Source organism: Enhydra lutris, unplaced genomic scaffold, assembly GCF_002288905.1.
Source record: "Enhydra lutris kenyoni isolate GAN:26980312 unplaced genomic scaffold, ASM228890v2 scaffoldscaffold42, whole genome shotgun sequence".
NCBI lineage: Eukaryota > Metazoa > Chordata > Mammalia > Carnivora > Mustelidae > Enhydra > Enhydra lutris.
Genome location: NW_019154126.1, coordinates 4,333,662 through 4,347,693, shown reverse-complemented (window position 1 = coordinate 4,347,693; position 14,032 = coordinate 4,333,662). Strand labels below are relative to the sequence as shown.

At 38.7% G+C, this 14,032-nt stretch overlaps 1 protein-coding gene across 2 annotated transcripts in view; it reads right to left on the bottom strand.

The window, feature by feature from the left end:
* Positions 1-1,146: 1,146 nt before the first annotated feature.
* The window catches only part of LOC111155556 (nebulette), a 369,684-nt gene continuing 356,798 nt past the window's right edge, over positions 1,147-14,032 (bottom strand). For both annotated transcript variants that reach the window (XM_022515773.1, XM_022515772.1), the window contains 2 exons: positions 4,352-4,458; positions 1,147-2,478 (listed from right to left, as the gene is read on the bottom strand). In XM_022515773.1, coding sequence (XP_022371481.1) covers positions 2,302-2,478; positions 4,352-4,458 — 284 coding nt within the window. In that variant the 3' untranslated portion in view covers positions 1,147-2,301. The remainder of the gene's footprint in view (positions 2,479-4,351; positions 4,459-14,032) is intronic.

Below are 14,032 nucleotides of genomic sequence, written 5' to 3'. Positions count from 1 at the left end.
TGCTATTTTATGGGACTTTTCCCCAATTAAAAGTATCATTTCAAATCCGTTTCCTTTGAGCTTCCTATAAATGTGCTATTTCTCAAAAATTGTACCTGTCCTACATTTAGTCTGCAAATTTAATCAACAACTACTCTTTTTCCTAATCACAAAAAATTGGTCTGGGTGAAACATAAATATTTGCTTAATGATACTATAAAATTGAGTAAGTTTATTGCCCCCATTTTAATGCACAGATTTTTTTTTTTTTTTTTTTGCAAGAATGTTGCAAGTTCAGCTTGCCTTGTTGGTTTGTGGACAAGACATCTAAACAGATAGGGGTTAATTTAATCATGACTGTCCATTCCAACACCAGAAAATCAGTCCCGCTGGGTATGTAGGAATCTGTAAAAAACCCTCAAAAAATTCTCTAGTCTTCTACCTGAATTTCTCTCATCTCTTTTTGTGTGAGTTCCTGTAGATGCAGCTTGAGTGTAATAAAGCTTATTTGTTCTTTGAGCCAGAGAAAATGAAACTCTAGATTTTCAAAAAGTAAGTGCTAACTTTCCACAAGCCTAAACGAATTAGCATTTGTTTCTGGACTCCTAAACACTTCCGTAAAAGGTATTTTATAAGATACTCCCTTAATTTCTTTGCCTATGTTACCTAAAGGAGATAGCCTCAAGATTGATACATTTTATCACATCTTTCTAACTTTGCTTTTAGCCTCTTCATCACAACTCTGGAGGCAGGCCCTACATGAATGCTACCCTGCTGAGGTCCAAATACATCAGAAAAACACAGAGTCGCTGATGGACGTTAATTTCTCCAGCCACCATAACTGCAGACTACAGGCCAATCATCACGACTGGCCAGCAAGGCTGCAGCTTTGTGGTGAACCCAGAAAGTGCCTGCAGGGTCTTGCATTTGAAATTCAAGATAGGACAACAATTTCTTTTTTTAGTGAACAACCTGTTGGGCCTTGATCTAAAATCTCTGCTGGCATTTTCATCTCCCCTCCCCCACCCAATATGGGTTAGAAAGTAAAAACCAGAAGAAAGTAGAAAAGACGTCTTTCCATTAACTGGTTTCAGTGGCTGGACTTCCATTCCTGGATGTAAATAGCATTTTCCAGAAAACAAACAAACAAACAAACACCCCCCCCCCCACAAACACACACAAAAACCTGATCATCTCTCTGTGGAGTGGGTGACGTTTTGCTCCCTGGTTGTGTCTCTTGCACACCTTGTAGTCTTTGGCTCCTATTTAGCTTTACTTTTAAATCGACAGCGGCATTATGTTAAAGAAAGCTGCTCAGTAAACACCTAAATCACTTATTTGCTAGAGTAGGCGTCTATTTCCTAAAGGTGTAAATCCTTCGAAACTAGAGTGCAAGGCAGCAGGAGAATCTCAAGCAACTTTTCAAAAACATGTTTTTCTGATGGGCAGGCTACTAGACGGGAGGGCTGGTAGGTTATCAGCCGCACTTGTTGCTTTAATAACGGGGATGGGCAGTGCAGCTGCCTATGTTACAGAAGCTTGAACCTACGTGACATGCAACAGGGTCAAAGCCCTTAGGGAAATAATAGAGATGACCTTCAACTTTGCCCTTTGCAGAGTAGCTGTGACATTATTTGGTCCTGACATTCTATGGAGTCAAACATAGACTTGGGCCCACAGAATGTAAATGAAGAGTAGGATATGCCTTGGTACAAATGAGAAACAAAGAGACCCAAGTCAGCCTAGGGAACAAGGAAATGTCTTTGTTTGGGAGAAGTTTCTAGGTCCCGAAGGCCACCAGTCAATATAATTTTAACCAAACCGCCGTTCTGTCACTCCTGATGTTTATTACATTAGGCAATTTTCACTTGAATTGGAAATTCCCTAATGACTCAAAAGCTAAATCGTTTTTAAATTATTGGCTGTGTTACTGAATTACAGGAATTGGCTTCTGGTGATTCCAAAGTGACAGCTAATAAGTTTCATAGACTTGTTACGTGTAAGGGACAATCAACATCTCTATTACAGTCTACAAAAATACATTTCCCAGAAGTGTTCGATAGCCAATCAAAGGAAACCATTAACCCAATTAGCAGCACCGGGCCTCCAGACCTTAAGGTTTTGTGTACAGGAATTACTGAAAATGCTGCTGTTCTGAGCCCAGAAGTCAGTCCTTTTTCCTGGTACCTATGTGTCTCATTGTCAAAGTAAAGAGAGATTATTGTAAAATAACTGCCAAGTTGTCTTAAAAGTATCTTCTATCTTTTAAAAAGATTGGGTTTAGTATACATTAGAATAAAGCTCAAAGACAAGGAGAGAGAATTAATTAACAAACTCAATGTAATTGGCTGGGAGCATCCCTGTTTTCCCAGTTCTCTGCACTGTGCCATACATCCAGCCGTCGTCGATGGGCTGTACGTTGACGATGTAGTCGCCATCCCTGAAGGAGACCTCATCTTCATCCTGGGCACTGTAATCATACATGGCTCGGTAGGTCCTCTGAGAAAGGAAAGAGGAGATCACAAGATGGAGACCAAATAGTTATGTCCACAAATGCCAATCATGACCGACCAGCTCACACAAAATGAAGTAACTATGAGGAACGTTCCCAAGTGTATTTCTTTCTGGAGATCTCCAAACCAGAGCCTCGCATTGACCTCAGTTGCATGCATCTCAAGTTTACCAGGCTAGCAAAAAGTGTAATGTTTGGGGGCCCAGAATGGCAATCAAGGAAGGCTCTAGATACAATAACTAGCCCATGAAAAAGTAAGCTTTGAAGCAGTAAAGGCAACTTCTCCCAGCTTCAGTTAACCCTTTAGATTATGTAGATTCTCCCCTATTCCACATTCTTCAGAGAACAAAACTCTCCTGGGGACAGACAGAGCCAAGTCACCACCAAGTCCCTGCCATGGGCCCCTGGCAGAGGAAATGAATTTTTCTTAATTAGGAACAAAGAATTTTTGCTTTCTTTTAAAAATACATGTATGTAAAAGAAAAATAGGTAATACACTCATTTTGTAGGTTTTAGAATCACAGTGATAGACATTTAGTATCTAAATGTTCTGAATATTGAGGGACACATAGCTGAATCCTTGTTATAATGAGGAAATTGTTCACTTCCTAACTTTGAACTATGTTGAAGCTTTGTAGCTGTGGTAATCAAAATACTCTGAGAGTAACATCAAAACACAGACCTATGAGACAGAACAGAGACCCCCAGCAATAAACCCATGTATGTATGGTCAATTAATTTATGACAAAGGAGCCAAGAACACATAGTGGGGAAAGGACAGTCTCTTCAACAAATGGTGCTGGGAAAAGTGGTAAAAAGGGAAACTTTTTTTCAAAAGAGTGAAACTGGACAACTATCTTATCCATACACAAAAATTAATCCAAAATAAATTAAAGACTTGAATGTAAGACCTAAAAAGATCAAACTCCTAGGGGGAAAAAAAAAACATAAGCAGTAAGCTCCCTGACATTGGCCTTAGAAATGATTATTTGGATTTGACACCAAAAGCAAAAATAACCATGTGCAACCACATCAAACTGAAAAGTTTCTGTGCAGCAAAGGCAACCACCAACAAAATGAACCTACCAACTGGAAAATATATCGGCACATGACATGTCCGACAAGGGGTTCATAGTCAGAATATACGTTGAGTTTTACCATACTTGTTTTGATTAAAGAACAAGAATTTAGTTAATATTAGCATCAGACAGTCTCAAAATTAAGTGAATCCATGGGCTGAGGAAACTGGAGGAGGCAAGAAAAACTTTAGAGCAGTTAAGAAGAACTGACAACTGCTTAGAAGGACCACCTCTTTCTCCGTGCTCAGGTTAAGGCTTCTGTGTGAGACAGAGGTTTGGAGAAACAATTTCAGCATGAAATGCTCATCGGGCAAGATGACCTAGAGCACTGCTTCCAAACTGCACATTCAGTGAATGAATCTGTAAGCCCTTCAAGATTTCCAGTAGAAGGATTTGAAGACTTATGTTGGCCATGTCATTTGGGGGTTAGCGGCCATTTTGATTACTGTCAAAATTGACAGGTTAATGTGACCAGATATTTGTACTTTTAGACCTGAAGGAAGATCACAGTTGGCTAAAACCAATCATGAAGTAACAACTAGGATATCGTTCTGAGACAGTCTTTGTATGTTTTGCTCTTTACACATGTTCATGTCATGCCTTCCTTTCTCAGTGGTTTACCTCTGTAAGTCTTCTGCTTTCTTCAAAGGGGTACAGAAAGCAAAATGCTGACATTCATCCCTTATGTGAAAATAGACACTATTCAATGCAAGTCTGTTCCACGAGTATTTCTATTTTGGAGATAAAATGGGAAGAGGAGACACTTCAAATTGATACTTACTAGATTTGGTGAGTGCTGCATTGACCTCATGGATGAGAGGCTGGTCTGGTGCATGTACCCATAGCCTTGGGAATGGCTTTGGTGGTAGGCTCCAGGAAGAACAGGCGCTGTACATGAACACACACACACACAAAGATTCCTCAAAGTGAGCCTCAAAATACCCCTCCCGAGCCCTCAAGGAACCTCATGCTCTGCTACACTCTTCTGAAAGAAAATGCCGTGTTCACTGCCATGTGAAATTTGGATAGTGATGTTATAAGTGATCTCTAGATTAGTATAAATTTCAGCAATTAAGGACGTATACAGGAAATCAGTTTAACATGCAGTTAAATATATTAGAAATAGTTGTAATTCTCTACTGCAGAGGCTCTGTTCAAACAGCACAAGTACAAAACAAGTATTTACCATCATCTTTTAACAAAATCACCTTTTTTACTGAGCTATGTAATCCTCTTAGATATTTTCCAAGATACAAATAAGAAATTTTTAAAAAATTACATTAGATCGTCAAACCAAGAACAGAGTATAAATGTTTTCACAGAATACTCATATAACAGATGCACTCAATATTTCAAGACATATGGCTAAATATTACCTTTACAAAAATGGTAAATACAGCATATAGTTAGCAACTTATGTTTGTTAAGCAATTAATAATGAGTCTATACCCCAAAAGAAAACTTTATTTAGAATATATAAATTCTCCATTTTATCTTGGCTGTAAATCAAAACTAAGTCATCTGAACATGTTACAAAAGCCTAAAAAACCAAACCATGTAAAGAATTTCATAAACATCCTTCTACATCAAAAAAAAAAGAAAAGAAAAGAAAATAGGACCAAAATAGTATTCACTCGTTTTATGCTATTCTCACCACTAAATATGACAATCAAAAGACATAGTTCCTGTTTTGAAGAACACCCAATTTTAGAAAAACAAACACAGAAACTAGATAAAAACCCCACAAAATCAGTAGATGTATGCTTGAGTGTGTGTTTCTCTCTAAGTAAATGTAAGTACTTATAAACAGGAGCAAGGAGCTGGCTGGCTATGAATGACAGGATTTTAGTAGTACACTCTTCATTGGGTTTTGAATACTCACAGGAGACATTAGTAAAACTTGTATGATATAATTACCATAAAAATCCACAATAGGTTACCAGTGTCGTTCAATCAGGTTGAGCATTAATTAATCTAGGTTGATTTATTTAGGACAGTTTTTATAATAAAAGAATAAAGCAGATATAATTCTGGGGTACTATGAGTAATTAATATTTTATAACTGGTATGTTCATTCTAATGATATATGAGAACATCAAACTTTAAAGAAGTTTAATCATCAGAAAATTACAAATCATAAATGTGCTCTCCAGATGATAATGGTATTAGGTTGAATAGGAATTTTTTTTAAGTTCTTGAATTAATTTATACTGCAATGCTGTTAGAAATCATGTTTATTTAAAGTCTAGATGTGGCATCAAAGAGAAAGCACTGAGATCTTTACTTGGACTGTGGTACGTTCCAAAGTTATTATAAGTGTGAAATATAAAATACTTCAGAAAACAGCACTTTTTAACATTATCAACTCCATTTAAATATTTAATGCTAAGAGATATCAGGAATATTGTCAAAATTCACTCATGAAGCAAAAATAATGAAATTCCTAAAAATATCTAAGCTCACTTAATTAGCTGAGGAACAGAGCCATTTCTGTGTGTTCGAAGCATGGACCATTCATTTCTTCCCTCCTTCAATTCTCAGCAAATATTGACTGAGTGAGTTAATGTGTGCACAGGGCTTACTTACACTTCCCGTCTCTTGGTAAGCCTCCATAAATCTTAGCAACTATCATTGTCCACTATGTTCAAGGCATGCCAGGCATCAAAGGAAAGGGGTGACAGAAACAACTGCCCTTCTGGAGCAGTAATGACCCTGGACATCAGTCCCTTCCCCAGCTGAAGAAATGGCTCTGAATACTCAGTTAAATATGTAAGTTGCTTTTAGTAAGTTAAATATGTAATTCAAGGACTCCAGACTGGGTTTTCACCACGTAAACAAGTCATTGCTTCATTAATTATTATTTTAATCTACTTATAAATCCTAAAGGTTAAATTAAAAACCCCATAAATCTACCTAAAAACTGAACTTTTCATCCTTCATTATACTATCAAACTGTGACCTTCACATTTTGATGTACAGAGTTAAGCACAGCCCTCTTAAAATATTTGGGGGGAAAAACTATCAGGAAAAGACAATGATGAAAATATTTTTAAACATGCTATCTTGTATGCCGTGATGTGTTGATGTGTACATGGTTTGTCTGTGATCATCATCCCCGTACTGACAATTTGAGAATGTTGTTGAACAGTGCTCTCTAATGTTGGATTTTTAGAAACCAAGTATATTCATACTCGTTCAGCTTCTCAGATCTGACCTTCAAAGAGCTCCTGTAGCTATGGTCAAATACAGCAGGAAAAGAAAGTGAAGTATTTGCCCTAAATCTGTGTAAGTTGGAGAGAGCAGGAAAGAGTTTAGAAGGAGGAACACTGGGGCAAATATAATCTATCTCATTCTTACGTTTTCTTCTCATGCCTTTATTATTTTCATTTCTTGATTCAGCTGCATTACTTAACGCATGTTCCTTCAGGGTTATCAAACTTTGTTATCTACCTTATACCTGATACAATAAAAGAGTTTTTAGGAAGCTCCTATTAGAGCTATGAAAAACATAACTAAGAGCCCAGAGGGATCAACTTACTAAAAGCAAATGCCAATTTTACAAAAAGGCAGGCATTGCTTTTTTTTTTTTTTATTGTTTTGCTATATGATTTCTTTTTTGTGATGCATAGGCAAAATAAGCAATAGGAAGTTTAAAACAATGGCTTTGGAAATTGGGTTTATTAAGAATTTGAGTGAAAGATAGCCATTCCATGTGAGTATGCTATTTCTTCCATGAAAATAATGGAACCCAAAAGTTTTGCAAAAGCAAGACATTAAGCTAATTTTGCAACTAACAAGGACTTATTATCACAGAAAAACACCTTGTGCCCTCTTTCTTAAAACAGTGGTCAGATTCCACCAATACTGATACAGATGGATGGTGATTCCATGATGGTCTTCCAGTAGGAGAGTCCTGAGGTTGAGAGTTTTTTTTTATTGTAATAGCCTAAAAGCCACAAAACAATAGCTTTAGGGTCTACCTGGGTGGCTCAGTCAGTTAAGCGTCCAACTGTCAGTTTCAGCTAAGGTCATGATCTCGTCTTGGTCATGAGATAGAGTCCCACACGGGCTCCATGCTGAGTGTGGAGCCTATCTGAAATTTTCTCTCTCCTCTCCCTTTGCCCTCCTCACTCCCCACTCACGTGTACTTGCTCCCTCTCTATCTCTCCAAAAAAGTTTTTTTAATTAAAAAAACAACAACAACAATGATAGCTTTCATTATCCTAAGGCAATAACAAAACACACAAGTGTGACTCAATTTTTATTTCACATTGGTAAGATTTATTGACCGGAGATCTGGAAGCTCACTAAAGTTCTAAGGATTTAAGGTTCTATTTGGAATGTCCCATAGTATTTATAAAACCAAAATCTGTCTTTTAGAGCACAATAAATTTCTTCCATGAGCTGCCAATAGTAATATTTTCTATTTAATGCTTCTCCTTACAACGAAAGGAGATAAAACCAAGACAGAGAAGTAAGTAGACAAGAAGATCATAAAGCAGAAGGTGAAAATGGAAGAAGAAACGTTTTTTTGGAGGCTTCATAAATCTGAAACTGGAAAAGTAAGGAAATATGTGTAAACATGCACAGTAGAGTAAATCAACAATAATAAAGGAGAAAAAATTCTCAAAAAGAAGCCAGCCTACTGTGGGGAATTCCTTTGGGGTAGATAAAAGAAGAGGAGGATTATGGAAGTGTCCCTGGTGTGCACAGTGTGTCCTGCATTGCCATGTCATTGCTAGAAAAACTCTCTAAAATAGGTATCATTCCCACTTTAGAGAATAAAATACAGAGGCTAGGAGATTAAGCAGGAAGGCAGCAGAGCAATGGTCTCTGCACAGAAGGAACACCAGGATAAAGGTCTGATGTCCTTCAAAATGAGGGGGAGGTTTTGAAAGCCTCACAATGACAACAGCGTCATAGTAGATGGCCAAATTCCAAAGGCAAAAATAGAAATAAAAGTAGTGCCTTACTGATGTCTTAGCCCATTAGGGTTGGTATAAAAAAAAAAAAAAATACCATAGACTGGGCAGTTGACGCAACAGATTGTTTCTCATTGTTCTAGAGATGAGGAAGTCCAAGATCAAGACACTGGCAGATTCAGTGTCTGATGAGGGTCCATTTCCTGGCTCATAGATACACTGCTTCCTTTTCCCAAGTCCTTAAATGGCAGGCAGGGATGAGGGAGCTCTCTGGGATCTCTTTTATAAGGGCACTAAATTCACCCTCTTGACCCAGTCACCTCCCAAAGGCCACATCTCCTAAAATCATCACCCTGAGATTCAGGAATTTGATATGTGAATTTGGGAGGGACACAAGCATTCAGTCTGTAACAATTAGCTAACTACAGATGTAACACAAACAGAGAAAATAATTTTGGGGTTTTTCTCAGAGGTTTGCTTTTTATCAGAATAAGGAAAAAATTACCCTTCAGAAGCTTTCCAATAAAGAATATAGGATGCAATGACATTACTGTCATATTTTTTTAACAGTTGACTACAGTTTTATCAGCTAATGGGGGTCAAAGAACTTAATGAGCTGTGGGATGTTTTGTGTGTGTGTGTGTGTGTGTGTGTGTGTGTGTGCGTTTTTGTTTTTGTTTTGTTTTGTTTTTTAAAGACAAAGAATCTTGATTTGGACAATCACAGGGGAATTGCTAAAATGAATGAAGACATCACTATAAATGAGAAAGTATGAAGATACTGCTGGTGGTGAAATAAATATTAAATAATGAGCTAAACCCTTATTAGATCTCATCTAGGCCATGAGCAAGGTGGTTGAGCTAATTGGTCATCAGATAGGCCCATGATGTGGGCCTTTTTGTTCAAATAGCTCTTTCAGGTACCATCAAGGGTTCCAAATCAGAGCCTCAGGTCCTCGTGACATCTGATTCTCTCCACAGTCCCCAAGTGGGTACTGAACCCACATTCATGCCAAATACAGCAGTAGGATGATTTTTTTTTTAATCTGATAGAATTCTGAGCACTATAGAAAGTTCTCCTTCACTGCAGAAGAGAGAAACAAGCCAGATTGCCTCCAGGTTTTAGTTTGTTGGTTTTTAATTATAAGCTGTGAAGAGATAAGTGCCTAAGAAACCAGCTTGCTGCATAATAAACCAAGAATAAACAGACTTTATCATAAAAATGAGATAATCTACAATTGAGTTGAAACCACCAAGTTCTAAAGACATGCATAATCATCACTGCCATTAAAAACAAGTGCTCAAACTTTGGAAATCATATGTAAAAATAAAAGCAATCATTACTGTTTCATATGTTAAATTTCTAGCTCTTGCAAGGGCCAGAAGTTGTGGGAAGGAAAAGGGAACAGAGACAAGGGAGAGTCAGTTACTTCCTGGGTTTCCACTCTGGCTGCGTATGGAACTCACCTGGGATCTTTTAAAACCATGGTATGGGGGTGCCTGGGTGGCTCAGTGGGTTAAAGCCTCTGCCTTTGGCTCGGGTCATGATCCCAGGGTCCTGGGATCGAGCCCCGCATCGGGCTCTCTGCTTGGCGGGGAGCCTGCTTCCACCTCTCTCTCTCTCTGCCTGCCTCTCTGCCTACTTGTGATCTCTGTCTGTCAAATAAATGAATAAAAATCTTTAAAAAAAAATAAATAAAACCATGGTATGTCCAGGTCTCCTAGACCAATTAAATCAGAATCTCTGGGGTGGGAGTGGGAGGGACTGACCATCGGTGTCTTATTTTTGAAGGCTTCCAAGTGACTGAAATGAGCAGCCACGGCGAAGAACCACTAGTTACTGTCAGCTTCCTTCTCCCCAACCCTACACAAATTTAGAGGTTCATGTGACCCTTTATATGTTATTCCCAAATTCCCACTCTCCCCCTGAAATGGACTGAATATTTGTGTTTACCCCAGCTCCCCAAAAACTCATCCGCTGAAATCCAGACCTCCAAGAAGATGTTATAGGGAGGTGTGGCCTTTGGGAGGTGATTAGGTCATGAGAATGGAGCTTTATGAATGGGATCAGTGCCCTCACAAGAGGCCAGAGAGCTAGCTAGCTCTCTTCCCATCAGGTGGAGACACACAGAGAAGAGAGCCGTCTCCAACCTGGGAAGAGGACTCTCTCCAGGCTCAACCATCCTGACACCCCAGTCTCGGACCTCCAGCCTCCAGAACCATGAGAAATCAATTTCCGTCGTTAGCTATCCACTCTATTGTGTCGGCGGGAAGGGGCTAAAACATGTATCTCCCCCAAGACTTGTTTGTATTTGTGGAGGCAAATGTTTAACCCTGAACTGGAGAAACAACCAGGGATGATGGGAAGAAATCTCAGGGCGAGGAAGCTCACTGGAGAATCATTCAGCCACTAACATGCAGCACTCAGGGCAAGGCAAGCTCCGTGAAGCACCGTCCAAGGAGGGCAGACCGGGGAAGCCGACCCCACTTCCTGGGGGCTGACCAGAACCGGACCTGGTTACCATCTCAGAGGGAAGGCGGGGGCTGGGAGTTGCAGCCAAAAAAATGTCTTTACAGATTCAAAAATTATCCCTCAAGCCAATGTTAGTTTCCTCACAATTTTCTCCAACTATACCCCAATACCATCTTTATTTTCATTTTCTATTCTTAGATGAATGCTATTACTACAATTACAACCCTCCTTTGAGAAAATCCAAAACATGTACAAGTATTTTACCACCTGTATGTGTCCCAGTGAAACTTAGTGGGGGAGAGATGCATCACAGGACTCTGCTTTCCAAGGAATATCAAATATAAACACAATACCATTTAAATAAATGAAACATTACAAGTAGGAGGACAACTTCAGTTTACTCAGGACTCCCCCAGTTGCAGCAAAGGAAGCTCTGCTGTCTGGGAGCCCCTTGGTCTCAGGCCAGTTAGCACAGCTTGTCCCCCTACTTACAACACGCCAGGCCCTATGTGTAGCGTGTCGCATGCATTAGCTGGAGAAACCATCACCACTTTACACATGGCAAAGTGCCCATTTTACAGATGGAGAATCTGAAGTTTACAGAGATTTAGTAACTCGGTAAAAAAATATCAGAGCCCCACGGAGTTAGTGTTTAAATGCCAACGGTCTGACTCTAGAACCCAAACGCTTGACCATATGACACCAAAATGATACGGAAGAAATGACAAGACAGAATAAGATCAGTTTGCAAATGAACACTGTGAGGTCAGAAATGTGAAAGAGGGCTCTGTGGTCTGGGGAGCAGAGGAGGTTCTAGCACTGAAGCCCCTATGTGAAGTCAGAAGAGCCCACAGTTGACCACTCACTCCTGCAGCGGGGCAGACCGGAGAGGAAGGGAAAGGCGGGAGAAGAAAGGTTGAATGCGTGGAGAGGTGCGCGGGGCAGCTTTGTTCTGCTCACAGAGGTGACTCTCACTCTCACTGACGGACTTCTCTGTGGTACACTTGGGGGTGCAAATGCCACCGGAAGCTTGGGTGTTTGTGGTTGACGAGGGGCGCTAGAACAGCTCGGGAAGAAATTATAGTGAGAAGGAGGCATTCGTTTTGGAAAAGCCAACTCAAATCATAGGGAATAGCATTATTTCTGAAGCAATGGCTTTCAAATTTCTTTTAAGGGTCATTTTGGCATCTGATAAGTTTCTGGAGTGTGTGTGTGTGTGTGTGTGTGTGTGTATGTTTCTTCTTCCCTTTGTCAATAGTATCCTATTTTAGCCCAAGCAATCTTCCTTCGGTCACTTTATTCTGTATGAATAGTTTCAAGTCTGTGCTCAAGCCCCATCTCCTAATATGACTTCAACACTCTCCCACTGAGCGAGGAAGGCCCCATCATGATGCCACCTGACAATTTTCAAAATCTTTCTGTAGGACACAGGCTGCAAAATGTTATTTCCCCAAGTCAGCATCAGAATAGTGACAAGCTCTACAGACATGCTAAGAATTTACTTGCAAACATAATTAAGTCCAGAAGATTGTTTAACCATTTTTTCTCTGAATTTAAATAATAGATTTATAATGTTGTGTTAGTCAAATATAAATTAGATGTAAAAGATTCCTAATTACCTATTAAGTATAAAAGGAAACATGTAGATTATGTACTTTTCAAAACTATGCTTATGTGAATTATACCTGACCATTTCATTTATACATTTGGCTTAGTTGCCCCCAAGTAAGAATTTCTAAAATATTGTTTTGGGGCTCTCCTGTTCCTAAATATCAAAAAAAAAAAAAAAAAAAAGAAAGAAACACAAAATTAGTTATTTTTAAATGATCAGCCAGTTAAACTTAGTCTCACAAGCCCAGAAAAGCAGTGCATTTTCATTTCAAAATTAGCTGGTTTTTCTCTAGAAAAAAATGTCTGTGAATGTTCTCTGGCAAAAGTAAACTAAGACATACTGTGGTTTGAACAGAACTAGAGAGATTTATAGTTAAGAATATCTGCTATTTTGATTCAGAATAATGTAGCCAATTTACTCTTACATTTTGATTTAAATATCAACTTGTGTATTTTTCCCTCAAATTTGTTTCTCATTGTTAGCTATCTAATCCAGGATAAACTCCCCAACTTGTAACTATAACACAAACCACAGATATAAGTAGGATTGTCACTGAGAGAAAAGGAAATAATTTCTGCCCCAAATTATAGTCTTGAATATCATGTTCTCATGGCACAAAAATCAATGAGGTATGTAACTGCACATACACATATATGCTGTGTCCCAAAATAAAACAAAAATGAAAATAAAGAAAGGAATGCACAGCATGGAAATATATATACATATATATGTGTGTGTGTGTGTGTGTGTGTGTGTATATATATATATATATATATAAGAGATATCTGTAGTTTTCTGACAATAAGACATCATTTGGGGCAGTTCTTTGATAAGATGAAAACAATAAAGAATTTAAGGATAACAGGGACACAGGATACTGTTTCCATTAGGTAAATCACAGCGCTGAATCTAGCTTTTGGTTATGCCATGACTGTAAAGTCAGCTCATAGCAAATCCCAGTTTTCCTCAGTGATCACTACCATCGATATTGTGTGAGTCAATCTCATTTAGAAAGATTCATTATTCAAGTACAATGAAAGGAAGTCTCATTATGCCATTGTAGAGGATATTTATAAATACTTATCGGATAAACATATGTAACACTGTTTTTCATAGCATGTTTTTAAAGACTTAAAAACAGACTGTGCATTTGGTTTATTCTTGCGCTGATCAACTCTAATACTGACTCTTAGGAAATATGACCAATCCACGAGTCGTTCCCAGATACCGTTTTACATGAGATGCCTTTAGTGACAAGCCACACTAAATATCACATGTAGACACATCTCAGTAATGGTAATACTTCTGAATGAGCAAGTATAACACTTTTTTCGAGCAACAGACATATACGAAATGGAACCAGTGGGTCCCTGACATGATTTGAAGATAGGGAAACACGGGGAAATGAATGTAAAAGATTGTCCGGCTCTCCTAGAGCCCAAGCTTCAGTTTATAT